At 31.8% G+C, this 20,724-nt stretch overlaps 1 protein-coding gene across 1 annotated transcript; it reads left to right on the top strand.

Annotated features, from left to right (window-relative positions):
* Positions 1 to 4,180: 4,180 nt before the first annotated feature.
* On the top strand, positions 4,181 to 10,258 carry LOC115964984 (ankyrin repeat-containing protein At5g02620-like). Its single transcript, XM_031084200.1, has 4 exons — positions 4,181 to 4,403; positions 4,488 to 4,940; positions 8,054 to 8,598; positions 9,247 to 10,258. The coding sequence occupies exons 1-4, from the start codon at positions 4,181 to 4,183 to the stop codon at positions 10,075 to 10,077; spliced, it is 2,052 nt and encodes a 683-aa protein (XP_030940060.1). The 3' UTR covers positions 10,078 to 10,258.
* Positions 10,259 to 20,724: the final 10,466 nt, after the last annotated feature.

Here is a 20,724-nt window from a genome sequence, read left to right as displayed (position 1 = left end):
TTCATTTGTGCCTCAACCATTCAGTTGGCTGGCCTCTTGTGCCACATCAGACTACCATCTCTCCCTCTCTCTTTTTCAGCCTAAGTGTTCCATTTCCCACCTTGCCGTTATAAGTTACAACACAGATAGTGAATCGGTGTAATGTTTGTTTCTAGGATGTATATAGCTCCCCATTACCTTCATTCCACCATCAATGGCAATCTGCTCCATGCAACCGGGCTTCACTACTTCCTACCTTCCCAAAGCTCAAGGTATCTTTTATTTTCTTCTTTAATTCTTATTCATTAATTTCTTTTCTTTTCTCTCCTGCCCTTGAGTCCTTTTCTAGAAAACTACCTACTTCTCTCTCTTTACATCTTCCTCTATCTTTTAAATTTTGCTTTTGTTAGATGCATGCCAATTGTTTGATAAAATAGCTGAATGAGTATATATTTAAAACTCAACAAATTTAGTTTGATTATATGCTGCAGTTTTATTTTAAGATGAGTTGGTAGATTTTTTTCCTAATTCTTAAGCATCTTGCCGAAGTATATATTCCCTGCTATCCCACCACCCAAATTGGATTATGCAACTAGACTTATCAATTTAATCTTCGTTGATATTTCAAAACCAATGGTAGACTGGATATTTAGATGAACCCCATGAGGTGGCTTGGTGACAAATGGGTGTAGGTGCAACTGACAATACAATACAGTTTGATGAACAAGTAATTCACCATTACTAGATGCAAAACAAATTAGGAGTTTGAATCAACTGTAGAATTTGAAATTTCTTTGTTGGGACTGTATGACTCTGGGTGTTGGTTTTTTTTTTTTTTTTCAACCATGTTGCAGTACCATTGGACTGATATTTGAGATAACGTTAGATAAGATTGTAATATGTTCAAAAATTAGATATTTTCTATTGAAAAACATGACTGGTGCATAATATCACATAATTTTTATCTATGTTTTGTGGCTGCAATGCTTAATAAAAGTTATCTTGATTTTCATTGAATTATATCGAGCAATTTTATGCTCCAATGCAAAAAATAAATTGTAAATTCAATGTGGGGTTTACCTCATTAAATTTTAAAAATGATTTTGTATTTTCTTTAAGATAATGAAAGATGCATAATGAGCATATAAAATAAATTTAAATGTAAACATAAATATACCTTAGAGGGTATCAATATTTTAGTAATGATCTACATATCAAAGTTGCATTTTTTGTTAATCATCTACAACATTGGTGGTTCACTTTAAGGTTAGCAATCCAAATTCATGAGTAGCCTTGGCCTCCCTTTTTGTGGACTAAATGGTTTTTGAGATTTCTTGAAAGGTATTTCAAATCTAGGTTTAGGACCATGAATGATGAGAATATATGGTGTTGGGAGGGAAAACGACACAATGCACATTTGAAAGTTTGCCTTTTTTAATCCCTTTCAAAATTGAACTACTAACTTCATATGCATTTCTTATTCAAAGCAAGCTTGCATCATTGTAGTTTCCTCTCTTGGTGTATTAGACCCCAATGAGGTCCGAGGCTCCCAAAATGATTTGGCAGGTGAAGAAATGATGATTAACTGGATTCAAAAAATTCCCTAATGATTGATATTCTAAATTTTCAATAATGATTCTCTTTGTCTTATATGTGATTTATTTGAGTTTGGTCTTCTTCATTCTATGTCAACATGCATATTTTAAGGATAACACAAATTCTAGAAACTGTCTTATGCATTGAGGTATCAATCTACTATATATTTTGAAATTACCTTTTCAATTCCCTAATCAACCCCACCCAGAGAAGTTCCAATCTTCAAAGAAATGTGTCACATTGGGTTGGTATATCTTTTGTCATCTTTGATACTTTTTTTCTTCTTCTTTTTTTTTAGATTTATGTTTCCAATTCTTAGTGCATTTTGCATCTCATCCTCATGAAAAATAAGTTTGTCTTAAATTTATTTATGTTCAGCACTTGCCTTTGGTGTTTGGGTGGTATTGCTATCTTTGTGGCTTGGAGTACTCTGTTACTTTTGAGTAAACAAGTAATTTTTTGGGACCATTCTTTCTTCCCAAGTCAATTATATTACATATAAGATCCTTTATAAAAGTTCAAGTTCACTTGTTAAGTTTGCTACCTTGATTTAATGTATCATATATCAAACAAAGCTAGGAAATGTTTAGTTTATAGGTTTTCTTCTTTTCCTAATACTAACCAATCATATTGACAATTTATGCTTGATGCGTTAGTGTACAATATCGTTGATTAAAATCATAATGGTTGTTGGGGTTGTACTACTCTTTGTATTTCTATGATTGGTAACGTAGATATAGCAATCATATAGTTTATATCTATTATATACAATCTGTTCTACCAAAAAACAAAAGTTATAATTTAAGTTGGATTTCTTTGTTGCAGGGATTGTGCTAAGCTATTGATTTGCTCCCACTGCCCCACTACAAAAACCAAATTGAAGGTGAGACATCGTAAATCCCACATCCTTAATGTGATGGTGTTGTCTTTTCATCCTAGACTGATCATGGAGACATTATCCAAATCATAATTATTTTTAGCCTAACCATATAATGGAGGTGTGGTTAAGTACTTTTGGGTTGTAAGCTATTAGAATCTTCTGATTAGTAGATATTATTGAATGTACCCAGAAATGCATTGTATTAGAAACAAATGACAAGCTCACATTCTTTTTACATACTTCAAAGGGATAGAACTATAATTATTAGATGACAATGTTAGATGTAAATGTCTAAAATAGCTTTCAAATTCAAAACAAGAACCAAAACATGTAACTGACTAGACAAGAGATGGCAATTAGTAAGATACTAAGATTGTTTCTATTGGAGTGATCATTTCAAAAGTTGAAGTGAACATTAAAATAGAGGGCAGAAAATTGAAGATATTAAATTTCTTTTTCTCTTTACAAAAATAAGTTTTTTTATTTTTATTTTTTTATAGTTAAAAGTAAAACACGATTTTCTAGTAATGAATGTCAGCCTTTGAATTTGCCATAATATTGTGTAGTCTGATTAGTTTCCTGTCCAAAATTTTTGTGCTCTCATAATAAACTAGATGCTATTGTTATTTGAGAGAGGTAGAGTGTCTAATGTATGCTTATTGTGAAAGATTTTCTTTGTAACTATTAGTTAGGAATGAACAGTTTTTAACTTTATCATTTGAGTTCTTAAAAGAGAAATAGTATTTTTTACTATAGTAAATAATTTTTTTCCCCACGCACTGCACGGGTCTGCGTCTACTTAGAATAAAAACTTTGACAAGAAAATAATCAACACTGAAACGGCCCTAACAAACTAAAAGTCAAATTACTTCAATTCTATGCATACCATATTTATACATTGAAGGGTAAACATTTTTTTTTATGCGAGTTTTAACGTGGAAGATTTTTTATTTTTTACTTTCCGGAATGTGCTGTGGGAGAAATTAAGAACCAAGTTTTACAGTGGAAGTTTTTTTTTTTTACCAGAACGGTGAAGAATGTTACCTTTATTCTTTTCTTATGGGAAGGAAAACCGAGTTTTAACGTGGAAGAATGTTTTCTTCTTTACAAAAAATGACGAAGGGCAATGTTACCTTTGTTCTTTTCTTATGGGAAGGAGATCCGAGTTTTAACGTGGAAGAATGTTTTTTTCTTCACCAAAAAAGACGAAGAACAATGTTACCCTTATTCTTTTCTTATAAGAAGGAGAAACGAATTTTACCATGGAAGAATGTTTTTTTCTTTACCAAAAAAGACGAAGAACAATGTTACCCTTATTCTTTTCTTATAAGAAGGAGAACCGAGTTTTAACGTGGAAGAACCGAAGAATGTTAACTTTATACTTTTCCTTTTTATTTTCTTAAGAACAATAGTGCTCATGCAGAGGAAAATAACGCTAAAGCAGCATGTAAGAGTTGGGCGTTGGGCCCTTTATGCACGGAAAGAAAACAGTGTGTACCTAAGTGTTCCCCCGGCAAAGGTATCATTGAAACTGAAGCCAAGGTAGTTGTTACGGTATAGGACTACATAAATAAGAGTTTGAACATGACATTACTTAATTGGCTCCTCAGTTTTGTAAGTCCCTTTGTTTTGAAGCGTTAGTTGCCTTTATCTTTTCTCATACATCAAAGCAAGGTGGAGTGTTATATTGTTTAGAGAGAGAAATATTGGGGCCACTGATACAGAATGGATCCATCCGGTTTGTCTGGAGGTGATCGAGCATCTGGTGAGCCTGCGCAAACAGAGGTCAACATTGGCATGAAACCTGATTACTACTACGGTGCAGAAAGGGGTGTAATCGAGGTCTTCAAAGATATTCTAGAGCCTCTTGACCAACTACTAACCCCAAATAGAAACACAGTCCTTCATATTCACCTCGCAAGCCAAAATAAAAGATCAGAAGATTCTTGTCTTCTGAGGATGATAAGACGATTCTTATGTAAAAAAAAAAAATCAGAAGATTCAGAATCAAAAGATTCAAAATTATCAACAGACTTTGTTGAAGAAATTCTTACAAAGTGTCCAACACTGCTATGGCAAGCTAATGTCAAAGGTGAAACTCCCTTGCATATTGCGGCAAGGTATGGGCACGACGCCATTGCGGAAGTTTTAATTAAATGTGCAAAAAGTCCCCAACATGACCCCGAAAGTGGGGTTAATAAAACGGTCAAGGAGATGTTGGAGATGACGAATAATGAAAAGGATACGGCTTTGCATGAGGCTGTACGTAATAATCATCTTGATGTGGTGCAGCGTTTGATCCAAGAGGGCCCAAAATTTTCATATTCTCAGAATGAAGCTGGCGAGACTCCACTTTACATCGCTGTCGAGAGAGGATTTAAAGAAGTGATGTATCATATTTTAGACAAATGCAGTTCACCAACTCATCACGATGGTCCCCTTGGTAGAACAACGTTACATGCTGCAGTAATCTGGAACGATGATGGTAATGTCAAATTTTTTTTTTTTTTTTTCAACATTCCAGTATGCATGGTTGAGTAGAACTAGAAAGTAACGCCATAAGCTTTGTTGTCAGTAATTGCCTATTTAATACACAAGAAGTTTGATAACATATATTTAGTTTCCTGTGAAATATATTTATTTAAAAAGTATTGAAAGTTTAAAAAATCAAATAGAAACTGTAAGGACACAATTTGTAACGATCCAAAATGATATTGGCATTTTTCCCAGCCCACCTCCAGGAGAAAGACTCCTCGAGCGAACACGATTTAATTCTATATGAATACCACGACAAACCACCGTCTGGTGACCAAGACTTAGCCTTTCAAACTCACGCTCTACAAATGATATTGTTTGGGCTTTTTTACGTGTGAACCCAATATCATTTTGGGTCGTTACAAATTGTGTCCTTACAGAAACTTTATAGAAAAGAGCACACTCAATTTAATTAAAATTTATTAAATGATCAAACTTAATTTAATAAGAAATTATTAAGTGTTGGATTTTTGTCATCCCAAAAAAGACAAGTTTGTGTTCTGCTTCTGACTAATTTAAAATTAATATAATTTATTATTACATGTAATTCTAAAAAAAAAAAAAAAATTATTAGAATGATGATGTGAAAAAGTATTGGCTTCCAAACATTTATGTTACAAACATTAGAATAAATCAGTAAAAATCAAACTTTTAGTTTATATTATTATATAAATATAAAGTTAAATATACATTATAAGATTGATAAAAACTAGTGGAACCAAACTTAAAATGAGACAGCCAAAGATTAATCATATTTTTATAATGAATACGACACTCAAAGATTATGTATTTCGTCTTTCAGATCTATAAAATTAATATAAGAATGTGCAATATATTCTTAATGAAAATACAATGTTAGTTCCTAAATTTTAACCCATGAATGATTTTAGTTTTTATAAAAAAATCGTTTATATGTTAAGCCTACAAAGTTGTTTATAATTAAAAATACAATAACCGTACAATCACTATTGTTTGGGCCTATCAACCCGGGTTCAAAATAAAGGGGAGTTAAGCTCACAACTCACTAGCATTAAATAGAGGCTAGTTGGTGCAAAAGAAAGAAATGCAAGGATATAAGTTCATAATAAAGACGTACAAAGAGACTATTCATTAAAGTATTGAACAAATGGTACAAATAACTTCTTTCAATGCTACATAACAAAGTGGTGAGAATGAGGAAGGTAATAAAGGAGATAGAGTAGACCCTAGTTGTACCACCACACACACAAGCACTATTTCCTTAGGCTGCTGTATTTACCCAAAATCAAAGTAGTCAATATGGTTATTGAGTAAGTTCAAGACTGGAGAATTGAATCGAATTCCCCCTCTTTGATTGAATGTTTTGGGATTTCTAACAAATTAGGGAGGCACTTATTATCCATCTCTTCATAAGAATCAAAACTTTTGGTTGTTAGATGTTTAGAAAAATGGCAACCTTGAGCATTGTTCTTGGTTAGATAATAATATTAGTTGTTTTAATGATTATTTCTAGTAATTCATTGACCAAACCTGATTTTTGAGTTTACTGAAGGGAATAACCCCCTAAGGAACTTGCTAAATATATGAGAACTAGTCAAATTTCATAATGGAGTGGTGATATGTTAATTGTTACTTTTTATTTTGCCCATATCTAAGTAACTAAAAGTGATCACTTAAACATTAGGAAATAAAACTACTCATGGACTAATTTTAGTAACCAGCCATACATTTAAGCTTGAGGTTTTTTTTTTTTTTTTTTTTTTTTTTTCAAATTCTAGAGACCGTGATCTTGTTAGTCTAATAATAGTTCTATCCCCAGTGGAGAATGATATGATACTTTTATCTCTTTTAAAAAAATATGATACAAGAATTTCTATTTATAATAAAATGACAAAAATGGACTACAACTCTCTCTTTAAATTATTGCACTATTATGGGTGCAATTAAAAATGTCTCCTTCTTAATGGGGAATGACACCTCTTTTAAGCCTTAAATTCTTAATTAATTTTGTTTGTCTATACCAAAAAAATCTCATTAGTGTCTTAGCCCTTAGGCCTCTTGCCTTAGTAATACTAAAAAGAAAAATGATCATGTACCGAACATCAAAGGTTCAAATTCTAACCTATATAATTTTCATTTTTGGATACATTTTAATTGAAAAGTGGATGGAGAATTTAAATCCTGAATGTTTTTATTAAAAAGATAATGTTATTTGACTTAAAAATCATTGAAAAAACTTTTAAAAGTCCTAATTAATTACAAAGACTAATTGTTATTTGAGTTTGAATCTATTTAAGAGAGATTCATTCCTAAAAGTTCTTTGGGGGGGGGGGGGGGGAGAATAGAAAGAAAAAGAACATCATTCCAAAAATGGATAAAACAACTCTAATGGTTGCAAATTAGAGACAAGTGAAGTAAAAGAAAAATATTTCTATCCTTAAAAATACAAATCATATCTACCCGTTCAATAGCCAATGATAATACCTGTAAGAGTATAATAATAATAAAAATGCTAAAGTTACAATTTCTTTTTACAAACTTTTGATGTGGTGAGTGGATATTGATAAGTAAAAAGACGATGTTATACACCATTTTAAAAATCATATTTACCAACTAAATTAAGGCTTAAGTTAAACTTTATGTTATCTTGCTTTGCATTTTCTTTTTGCTCTTAAACAATTAAACTCATGTAAAAGACATATAATACTAACAGAAATCCATATGATTTTACTTGCAAACAGATTGAGCAAAATTGTCGCATGTATGTGATTATTGATTCCACTTATGCAAAGAAAGTAGAGAAACCAAAATAAAATTGTCCGACTCATTTTTAATGTTACACTTTATGCTCCAATTATAGTATATAATGTGTGTGTTTTTTTGTGATTTTAAAATTTTGCTACTTTATAAGAAAAAAATAAATGAATGTGTGACAGACTACGATTGTTATGTAGAGCATAAAATGAATTTTCATTCAATATAATAAACTCACTCAATTATCCTTATGAATGCTTTTTCTATCTTTTAAACGTTTTCCTTGTATCTCTTAGAAAATTATTGTCTAACATACTTAAATTCTCTTAGAAATGATTCAGAAAATTCTGGAAAGGATAGCACAACAAGAACAAAGTGCTTTCATTAAAAAAGTTGATAAACAACGTTGGACTCCGCTTCATTGTGCTGCATACTTTGGACATTGTAATATCGCAAGACTGTTGCTAGAAGTTGATAGATCAATAGCATACATGAAAGATGCAAAGGGCATGACGGCTCTTCACATTGCAGCTCATCAAGGCCATCGTTGGGTAATGGAATTTATTTTAGAAGATTGTCCCGATTGTTGTGAACTAGTTGACGAGAGAGGTTGGAATGCACTCCATTTTGTTGTGAACTCATCTAGTAGTTGTTGGGCTAAGCGTGAAGTGAAGGACATCCTAGAGAAATCATCATTTAGCAACCTTTTAAATGAAAAGGATGCTGACGGAAACACACCTCTCCATCACCATTCCAAATCATTGCATTATATAAAGGATGTTATGTGTCACAATAGAGTTGATAAGATGGCCTTCAACAAACAAAACTTCAACGCTTACGACATCGCTTTAACTAGTGAAGTATCTGCTAAAAAGGTAAAGGAAAATTTTATTTTATTTCACGGTATATTTTTTTCTAATGGAAACTATGAGGACATTGTAATTTTTTTTTTTTTTTTTTTTTTTTTTTGCATCCCGGTGTTACATATATATTTCTTATTTATATTTATTAAAAAATTCAATTAAGATATTATATAAAAGAGATATAAATTACAAATAACTCTTTTTGATTTTTACTTGTTTTCAATTCAGTCTTAATTATAACTTTAACTTTTATAATTCTTCAATATAATGCTTCCATCTACTTTCATTCAATATCAATATTATGTTTTGTTAAGTCCACCAAAACTATGTTATTTTGCAAAGTATAAAGATCCTAAAATTTATGGGAAGATTGGACGAAACACTAAATGGAAAGATTATCTTGAAAATAAATTAAAGTTAGAAAACTGACATGAGAAAAATAAAACTTAAAAAAAAAAAAAAAGACTAAATTAAAAATAGATTAATGCTGAATGGTGTCATTTGTAAATTAGCAAAAAAAGAAATTAAAAAAAATGTTAAAACTATGTGACCCTGCATATATGCCAATACTAAGGTGGAGTACTGAGTTGCTGCCACGTTAATAATTCTGGCTATTCCCTTTCTTAAATCCTAATTATTAGTGCTCTATACGTTGCACAGTTTATGCAGATTACACGTGCATATATTGACAATGGTCTTCGTCCGGAATTTCGAAGACCCTTAGAAGATGATATCCTATTAAAGGGAAAAGACTACGCAGATAATTGGGGACGCTTGAAAGCTTGGAAATCCCGTAAAGACCAATTTGTTTCTAGCATGGAAAAAGCATCCAAAACCCATTTGGTAGTGGACACACTCATTGCAACCGTGGCTTTTACAGCAGGTATTACCATGCCTGGAGGTTTCAGAGATCATGAAGGCCCACACCCAGGCTCTGCAGTTCTGATGGGAAATGCTGCTTTCAAAGCATTTGTTATTACAAATACCTTAGCCATGGTGCAATCTTGTTCTGCTGCCTTTATCCACCTATTCATGCCACTATTGTTTCATGACAAAAATCTTATTGGGGACTTTTCTTTCCTACTGGCCTCACTGGCCTTCTGCCTTTCCATATCTGCCATGGGAGCAATGATGCTGGCATTTGTCACGGGCACATACGCTGTGTTAATGCATTCCTTGAATCTTGCCATTGCCAATTCTGTCATCGGATTGTGCTTCTTCATCCCCCTTTTTTTCGTAAGTATCGGATGTTCACAATATTTGCACGAAATGTGGAGCATAGGTTTGTCTTGGTTTTTTGAATATGTGCTTGAATATGTGCTTTTCTTCCTGTTGGGGATTTGCTGCTTCCTGTTGTGGATTGGCTGCCTCCTTCCTTTTATTTGTTACTTCTTGTGCGGATTATGTTATGTAGCTCTTAAAGACCTCTCTTTGCGTCTTAGAAGGTCTCGAAGGAGCAGGAATGATGCAGATCAATCAACAGCAAGTTAAGCTTTGTGTTTCAGTTACTGTTGATGGTTACTGCATCATCAACTACAGTCATATTTACTATTTACTCAGCACTCCAGCAAACTACCTGTCGTTCTTAATGTTTTAGTTCTGTTAGTACTTTCAGTTGTCACACGTGCAGTGCACGTGATGGATTAATCCAGGTGTCCATTTCCTAACGTTCAAGCTATGTTACTTACAGTGAGTGAGTTTTTCAGATCCTTCTTTGTACCCAGAGTTTCTGTTCTCAGTATATAAGAACGGAGCAAGTTGTATTGGTCAATAAATCGATTAAGAGACACAGTTTTCTTCTCAAATTTCTTTCATCTTTGACAGTGGGTATTAGCTTTTCCATTTTTACGTACATGAGTGCAAGTGTAGCATTGAACGACTGATTAAAATTCTATTGGCTCTTGACCTATAATGATTATTTAAAAAGAATAATTTTGATTATCAAATGTTTAAACAACTATGAGCAGTTTTATACTTGATTATTAGTTGACATGAATTGTACCGTAGGAAGGCGTGATCTGCATGTGCCACTTCTCCATGTCTGTTCATAAATGCAGGAAATGGTTTAGGCTGATTAGCAAAATTGATCAATTTATCATATATTTTGCAACATATACATTTTTCAGAGTTCTTCTATTTTGTCTCTATGGCATGCAAGAAAGTCAAGCATTTAGACTAGGCATGAAGAAACAACTGTGCAATAAGTACACAATAACATAGGTGTGAAAAAACAAATCTGATCAATCTAATAGAGGCGTACAATTCAAGGCATACCTAACAAATCTCTAACTTGGCTTGAAATAAATCAAGTCTTACAAACAAAATTTGCAGACCACCAAATTAAATCAAATTTCTCTCCACTTTGGGAAGACTTCTCTCAAACCACAAATGTCTCAAGTGCCAACAACAAATTAGAGCCATGACTAAGAAACAAAAATGCAAATCACACCAAATGCACCCGAAGATGGTGCCAATGCCAAATTAAGACCCAACCAAAAGAACGAAATGTATGTCAGTGCAAGCTATCTCACAAATGAAACTCCTCTATTGACTCCAAAAAAGCCCCCTATGGGCCAATTCAAACAATAAACACCAATTAAGTCCGAGCAGTGCTTAAACTCCAATAGAAGCAATCTTGTTAGGTCCCTTTAACAAGCATTACTTCATGAACCCTCGCAAAGCAATCTTACTGACATGTCCCAAATTTATCTGCCAAAGTCTAGTAATGTTTGAAGCAACCTGCCCCTACAAGTGTACTCCCTTTTAGGAGATATTTCCTTAGACTTAAGACACAAACGGGAGTGCAGCTTGAAAGAAAACAATGTCACTCATCTTGATCCTATCATCAAAGGAACATCTTGTAATCCCTTCTCTATGTTGTCCTCCCTACTTCTTTTTTTTTTTTTTTTTTTTTTTTTTTTTTTTTTTTTTTTTTTACCAATCTCTTCTTTTGCAGCCTGCCAAATAAAAATCATACTAAGTCAGCCTTCAAGGGTATAAGAACAACCATTATACCTTATTATATCCACATTTTGCCCAGACATCAACTATGAGAAGTGCATCCATAAATTGATCTATAATCATTGTTACAAGCATTAAAACTTTCCAGTAGAAATTAAATAAAGGTTGGCAATGCTTATTTTGAAGAATCTGATTTAAAAGGTAAAATACTTCTTTAAATTGATAATACATCATTTCAGTCTAAGAGGACAATTAAGAGTTCATTTAAGATCCGCTTATTTTGCTGAAATTGAAAATTTTTTATTGAAAATACTATAAATAAAGGTAAAAATTAGATGAAATAGTATCGTGGGACCCAGAAATTGTATTAAAAAGTGCAGTGAAATCCATGAATAATAGCAAAAATAAGCTGAATAGTAAAATAAATTAGCAAAAATAATCTTTACCAAAACGGACACTAAATAAAAGTTGACAATGAACATTTTTTCTATTTTGTACTTGCTGATGCTCCACCACATAAGTTGCTTAAACCCGCATAGAAACAAAACAGTTTAACTTTGAAATTTATAAAGCCCAAACCCAAGCTTAAGATCTCAACCCAATAGACAGCGGACCCAACACCTTCAACCTACCCATGTTTAAATCAAACTTCCACTTAAACGGAACTTAAATTAAAAAGCCCACATTTAGGTAAAAAAAAAAAAAAAAACAGAGCTCAAGCCCATTGGATTTTTTAAACTCAAAACAATTTAATCCAGTCCCATCCAACCAAAAAAACAAATGGACACTCAAGCCCAACTCAAATTAAAATCCAAAACCCAAGAAATAAAAATATTAAGAATTTTCAAATGGAAAATTTTCTAAAATTATAGTTTTAATCCCAAACTTTGCCTAAATCACATTTTAATCTCAAAACTCTTTCAAAAAATTTCATTTTGACCTAAATTTTTCTTTAATAGAATGAAACATATTTCACATTAAAAAAATGTTTACATTGTACTTGTAATATGTAAATTTATGTTGTAGATATACAAAAAGTGGCAAATATCAAATATGTACAACATTTGCCACTTTTTTTATATCTTAAATGTAAATTTACATTGCAGGTAATAATGTAAACAAATAAGGGGTCTCAAAAAAAGGGTAGAATGAGGTGATGAATGTAAAAGCTTGCCAACTCAAATTATTGTGAAAAATGTTGACATATTTTGTGTATGTAGCATTGTTTCTTGTTTTTGTGAGAAGTCCTACATCTACAATTTTTTTTATAACAAATTCTAAGTATTAAGTTGTTACAATTTTTTTTTTTTTATAAACTAAGTTGTTATAAGTTCTAATTTGAATCTACCGGTGAATTTTTTTTTTCCCACTAACAACAGTTAGTAACAATCTACTATTTTAGATTTATTGTGAAAATATTGTGAATATAGTATTTATCTTTTTTTTTTTCTTGTTTTTTGTTTGATAAAAAACTATTATTTAATTTGTTGGCTAACATTTAGGTTTGATTAATACTATTAGAACATCCACACCGGTGCTTCCAAAGTCTTCTAAAATGTAAAAAGTGACAAAATTTACACAATTTTTCTTCAAAATTACCCACATCAGTGGGGTAAAGATATGCATATTTGCACGTTGCTCCAGTAACTGCATATTTTGTACGGTTACCGTATATGTGTATAATAATATTATATTATTTTTTTATCTCTCCTCCATTTTTTTATTACTTTTTTTTTATCTCTCCTCCAGACTATGAACACTGTCCTCCATTAGCAGTCATGAGCACTTCTTCCTGAGCCCCAGAAATCACAGAACAGGAAGTGCAGTCCGCCAATACTCCTAACCCAACTATAACAATCCTTTCAACTACAGAAATCACCAAAGAGGAAGCAAATCCTCTTTTGCCGCTGATCACCGAAGAAGAAATCGCTTCAATCACCAAAGAAGATGCCTCTGACATGAAACCCAGCAGAACCGCTATAGCTGCCGGTCTACTCCACTGTTGCTGCTGATCTGCTGCCACTACTGCCGCCGATCTGCTGCCGCTCTACCGCCGGATCTGCCGCCGTGTGTGAGTGTTTGAGAGAGGAAAATAGGAATGAGAGAGTGACTTTTGGATTGGATTGATGAAAGATACGGTAACTCTGAAAATTAATAAATAAGTAATAAAAATAAATAAAAAATATTATTTAAATAAAATATAATGTAAAATAGATAAATTGATGTGGGTGTTTTGGAATAGTGATAATGTAAAATAGAAAAAATATATTTTTAATTTAAAATAGACAAAAAAATTTAACTGAACTGATACAATTGCTCTTACAATGATATAAATAACCCTATTGGTTAAAATTTAGTTGCCTTTTTCTACTTTGAGGCCATGACAACTACCTCATTAATCTATGCTATTGAGCAGACCTTGCACCCCTCAAAATCTAATGGAAGAAAAAATGCTCTCAACTGAACATATAAGTATTATTGTGCGTGAATAAAGAGAAAGAGAAACAATTGCTTAACAGCTTTTAGAACCCAAAGTTTTAGTAATTTATGAAAGAACCATGAATGTTCAAATTTCAAAACTTACTATCAAATCTTTTGTGCCAAATCTATCGGGTGGGGGGAAAATCCCTACATGTGGTCAAATAACTTAATCTAAAGTGGCAGTGTATCATAGGGTTTAGGGAAATAGTTACACATGTGAGTCTTTTTTTTTTTTTTTCCCCCTCAAAAAACAAAATGTAAATCTAAGAAAATAAAATATTAGTTGATAATAATTGATATGGAGATATTCTCATCTCATTGATTAATAAAGATATCTCTTCAATCAGTGAGATCAAATACTCGTTGAACTTTTGTCAAAGTTTCCCCTCCACCACCAAAAACATTCTTGGCCACCGCGAGGAATAATGTTACCTTTATACTTTTCCTTTTTATTTTCTTAGAACAATCATGCATCATGTGATGTGAGTTTCGGGCGTTGAGCGGCGGGCGGAGGCAGCATGGGGCGAGGGGGGGAACCCCCCCCCCCCCCCCCCCAACAACTCTGTAAAAATGCCTTAAAGTTACTGTATTGGTTTAAAAAGTTTGACACTTTGATCCCTCTAATAAAAATTAAAAAAGTAGCCCCACTCCCACCTTAAAGAATCAGACCAAAGTCCTAGCCTCTTACATGCCTAAGTCTTAACCTTATGTTATTTTTTTCTTAGTTTTTATATTGTACGCGCATATTTTTTTTTTATACCTATTTCACTATTCACAGCACCTGCCTTTCTTGCTTTAATCATAAATAACTTATCCCATAATTTCTCAAAAAAAAAAAAAAAAAAAAAAAAAAAACCTTATCCCATAAATGAATGATGAAATGCCGATATTTCTAAACTTTTTTACCGTTTTTAAATCTAAATTTTTGTTATAAACTTAAATTTTAAATACTTAAAAGGATAGGGAAATAAATGTTGAATTTTACATATTTTAAGAAGTAGTCAGACAATAAGACATATATACAACTTTACAAGTATTTGTTATATGTATCTCAAAAAAAAAAAAAAAGTATTTGCTATATTTTTAATATTTTTAGATTTCATAAAATAAAATAAAAAACTTATAGATGAATTTTTTTTCTTAATTTATTTTAAAGAATCAAATTAAATGTCTAAACTTTATGTACTTCTAAAAAAAAAAAAAAATTATGGATTTATATTAATCTCTTCTTTCAACTGTTAGTAACTACGAATTTGTTGTTTTTGTTTCTTTCTTTTAACGACAAGAAAAATATACTTGTAATTAAAATTTTTTATTTACAATTTATTTTGTTACTATTATGGATTAATATATTTAAATTATTTTTCTTTTAATATTATCTTTTAATCTTACCCCCTAAACTTAAATCTTGACTCGGTGAGCCCTTAAGGCACGAAAAGAGAACAGTGTGGACCTAAGTGTTTTCGGCATAGTAATATATATATATATATATATATATATATATATATATAAAAGAGTTTGAACGACATTACTTGATTGGCTCCTCAGTTTTTTTAAGTCCCTTTATTTTGAAGCGTTTGTTGCCTTCATCTTTTCTCTCCTCCTCTATCAAAATTATCGAAACAAGTTAGATCGAGTGAGACATTGTTTAGAGAGCGAAATTTGGAGCCACTGATACAGAATGGATTCATCCAGTTTTTCTGCAGCTGATCAAGCATCTGGTGAGCCTGTGGAAACAGAGGTCAACATTGGCATGAAACCTGAATACCACAACGGTGCAGCAAAGGGCAAAATTGAGGTCTTCAAAGATATTCCAAAGCCTCTTGACCACCTACTAACCCCAAATAGAAACACAATCCTTCATATTCACCTCACAAGCCTAATTACAAGATCAGAAGATTCAGAATCAAAAGATTTAGGACCAGAAGTTTCAGAATCATCAACAGCCTTTGTCAGAGAAATGAAAGGACCAGAAGATTCGGAATCACCAACAGCCATTGTCGAAGAAATTCTCAGAATGTGTCCATCACTGTTATGGCAAGCTAATGTCAAAGGTGAAACTCCCTTGCATATTGCAGCAAGGTATGGGCATGCTGCCATTGTGGAAGTTTTAATTGAACATGCAAAATGTCCTCAACAAGACCTCGAAAGTGGGGTTAATAAAACGGTCAAGGAGATGCTGGAGACGACGAATAATGAAAAGGATACGGCCTTGCATGAGGCTATACGTAATAATCATCTTGAAGTAGTGAAGCTGCTGATCCAAGAGGGCCCAGATTTTTCATATTCTCGGAATGAAGCTGGTGAGACTCCACTTTACATAGTTGTCGAGAGAAATTTTAAAGATGTGGCATTTCACATTTTAGATAACTGCACATCACCGGCTCATGATCGTCCCCTTGGAAGAACAACGTTGCATGCTGCAGTAATTTGGGATGATGATAATGGTAACGTCTATTTCTTTTTTCAAAATTCCAGCATGCATGGTTGAGTAGAAAGTAATGCCATAACTTTTTCTGTCCGTAATGGGCTTATGTAATATACAAAAAATGCTTGATAAAATATATTTCACTATGAAATATATTTATTTAAAAAGTACTAATAAAGAAAAAATCAATTAGAAAATTTATAGAAAAGAACATGCATAATTTAGTTAAAATTTGTTAAATGATCACACTTAATTTAATAAGAATTTATTAAGTATTGGATTGTTTCGTCTCAAACAAAGAGTTTGTGTCCTGACTAATTTAAATTAATATAATTTATTATTACTTGTAATTAAAAAAAATCAAATAAAAAAAAATTTATTAATACGATGATGTGAAAAAATCTTGGCTTCCAGACATTTATGTGATAACATTAGAATAAATCAAGAAAAATCAGAATTGAATTTTATATTATTATATAAAAGTATAAACATAGATTTAGGCATACATTATAAGATTGATAGAAACCAGTGGAACCATATGTAATATATATGCGACAGTTGGCTTTATCAGATTTTTATAATGAATACGAAACCCCAAGATTATGTATTTCGTCTATCAAATCGGTAAAATATAAGAATGTATAATATATACGAAATAATAATTCAACAATTAAATAAATTTGTAACTAAGTTATAGTAGTAATCTTATAACATTTATAACAATTTTTTAATATGTATTTACATATTGAGGTTATGGATTACTCAACTTTTATATTCTCAGTAACGGTATAACTGTTTATTAATGATCAAGGTCAAACTTTGCATAAACCTTATGTGATTATAGATGTGAAGAATGGGGATGAAACTAGAATTTTATTTTGGTAGGTTAAATTATTAATAAAAAAATTACCATTCAAACATAAGAAGTATTCTAAAATTTAAAATTAAATTATTTTGTGAAAAATAGAATTAACATTGATTCAGTACTAACAAAATATAAAACAAATGAAAAAAACACTAAAAACTATGTCTACATATATAATACATTTCAATTCAACCACTTATATTCAATCAAATAAAATTCAAAGTTTTTTGAAACTCTAAAATGTTTTATGATTGATTTTAGATTATTTAAAGTAAAAAATGTGTACAAATCATATTACATTTTCTTGCAAATCTTAAAGATGTTCATTTTGTAGTTTTGTAGAAACTAGAAGTACAAGTTTAACTATTTAACCATTTTATAAGCAAGTTGATAGCCTATTGATTTTTTAGTCCTTAACAACCATTAGCACAAATAAAAAAATCTTTGAAAAATTTTTGTGTACAAAGGCCGAACCTTATAATAGTAAAGTTCCATTGTCATGAGTAGATTTTTCATGATCTGTGAAGCGCCCAACCCCCTCCACCCCCCACCCTTTTTTTTTTTTTTTTTAATTTAATTTGGGTCCCAAATAACAAACAATCAAAGTGTAAAGTCAAGTACAAATATAATTACGTTGTCATGTGGCTATTTTATATTTGGGTTTTTTGGACCAGAGTTCAATCTAAGAATTCCAGTTTTCAATCTTGGGGAGGGCTGCATATGAATTTTTTTGACCCACAACTTTCAATTGTTATATACAACATATAAATACTATTTAGTTTTGGTCAAAATACAATGTTTGTTCTAAATTTTTATCCATTAGCGATTTTAGTTTTTCAAGAAAAAAGAAAAAAGAAAAAGAAAAACGATTTTAGTACCTACAATTAAAAGTGATCACTATTGTTTAGTTCGATTTTTGAAAATAGCAATAAATCGGGCATATCAATCCAAGTTCAAAATAAAGGGTCTGGCTTGTGTCTAGTAGCCAGTGACCACTGGACCCGTTAAGATACAGATACGTGTCAGCATCGCAACGTGTCTAGTGGCACTGGCCACTAGACACAAGCTCCACCTCAGAATAAAGGGGGAGTTAACAACTCACTCTACTCTAGTATTAATTCGAGACTAGTGCTACAAGACAAAGAAAAAATGCATGGACACAAACTTCTGATAAAGACAAAAGCAATATCCATTAAAGTGTTGAACAAATGGTACAAATAAATGCCTTCAATGTCACATAACAAAGTTGGAAGAATGAAGGGGGGGGGGGGGAGGGGTGATGAAGGAGAGAGAGTAGACACTACTTGTGCTAGCACACATATATACACCATTTTCTTAAGTTGTTGTATTTACCCAAAGTCAGAGTGCCCTACAATTGTAGTCAGTTTCTTCCCAAGATTAGCTTGCTGACATCTTCACTAAGCCTCTTTTACTAGGATGCTTTCTTGCTTTGACTTCCAAAGTCAAGTTGGCATCTCTTCACCCAACACAAGTTTGAGAAGGGTTGTTAGCATAAAGCCCATGGACTTCTACACATAGTTATAGGTTTCTTGTACATCACACTTTATCTACCTATATATAAGGTAAACTCTTGTACTTTATTACACACAATCTTTCAGGCTTTAACACGAACATGAATCATCCCAAAAGAAACATGCTAAATCAATGGGAACTATTCAGATTGCATTAAATGCAAATGACCTATTTATTTTAGCTTAAGGTAATTATTTTGGATTTTATGGCAAATGGAACATTAGTATTTTTATTTGTATATGGGTTCCAATTAGCTCAACTGGTAAAATTTCTAATAGTTTAATAAAAGATTTAAGGTTCAATCCCCATATACACCAAAAACTGATTGATGTCTTAGTCTGATGATAAAGAACTATCATCAGAAGCGGACGTCATAGGTTGAAACTCTCTTAAAAAAAGTATTTTTATTTGTATTTGTATCCAGGATATGAGCTTGCTCATAGGCTTTTAACCTTTACAGGAGTTCTCAGCTCACTATCTAAACCCCAAGCTTTAGTCATAATTGAGGGATGATATGCTAGTTTTTACTCTTTAGTTTGACCATGTCATCTAACTAAAAATGATCACTTTAAATATTAGGGACTAAAATCACTTATGGACTAATTTTTAGGAATCAATGATACGTTTAAGGATTAAAATCACTCATGGACAAAACTTTAGGAACCATTGGTATGTTTAAGCTTGCTATATATATATATAATAAATTTTAATGGGCCATGGTCCTTTTAGTCTAATAATAATTTTGTCACCGATGGGGAATTTTACATGATTTTTTTTTTGATAATATGATACAAGTCCTATTTTCTAATAAAATGATAACAATGGACTACATAATGGAAATAGCTATCACCTTAAATTATTTCACCCTTATGGGTGCAATTAAAAATGTCTCATTTTAACCCCAAGGGGTTGGCTAAGTAGTTTCTAAAGCTTTATGATATTCATGAGATTTTAGGTTTAAAACCTCTTGCCAGCATTTTAGGGCCACCCTATAGGATTCTTTTCTGTAATAACTTAGTGTGTGTGTGGGATGAGATTGCATATATCTAAGGAAATAGTCAAATACTCCCAGAAATCTGGAACTCTAGATACCCTCATTTGTTGGGAAAAAAATTTGTTGCATTTTTAATGGGGGAATGGCACATCTTTTGAGTCTTAATTCAATTTGGCAAAAATACAAAACACATCCTCTAAATTTTACTAGAATTAATTTCAAGTTTCTAACTTTATTTTTATTCAATTGAGTCTTCTAAGATTCATAATTGTTCAATCAAGGCCTTTTGTTAGATTTTGTTACCTAACTCCATTAAACATGGTATTTTTTGAATATTTAATAACTAACAATATTATTTTTTTATTATTTCAAAATTAAAAGAAAAATTGTTAATTTTTTTTTAAAAAAAATCCATATAACATGGCCTTCACATCCTCTCTCTCTCTCTCTCTCCCAAGTGCCGGTCTAGAAAAAATCATCTCCCCCATCATGAGCCGCTTTGATCCTTCATCGTCAATCCGTTCTCTCTCATGTAAAATATGTATAATGTTGAAGGAAAATGAAAAAATTTTACTTGCAAATAGATTGAGTAAAAATGTTGCAGTGTGTGATTGTTGATTTCATTTATACAAAGAAAGTAGATAAAGAATAAAGGCGAAAACACCATTTTGGTCCCTACATTTTGGAGTCACAGTCAATTTGGTCCCTACATTTTGGTGTCAGTCAATTTGGTCCCTGTTATTTTCAACTTATGCTTAATTTGATCCTTACCATTAACTTATTAATAGAAAATGCTTATATGGCAAACAGTGTGCACTGTTGGCACACTTAAATATGTAATTAATGTAATGTAGAAGATTTGGACCAACTAAAAAT

This window comes from Quercus lobata, chromosome 10 (genome assembly GCF_001633185.2).
Source record: "Quercus lobata isolate SW786 chromosome 10, ValleyOak3.0 Primary Assembly, whole genome shotgun sequence".
NCBI classification, from domain to species: Eukaryota; Viridiplantae; Streptophyta; class Magnoliopsida; order Fagales; family Fagaceae; genus Quercus; species Quercus lobata.
This window is presented reverse-complemented; position numbering and strand designations above follow the sequence as displayed.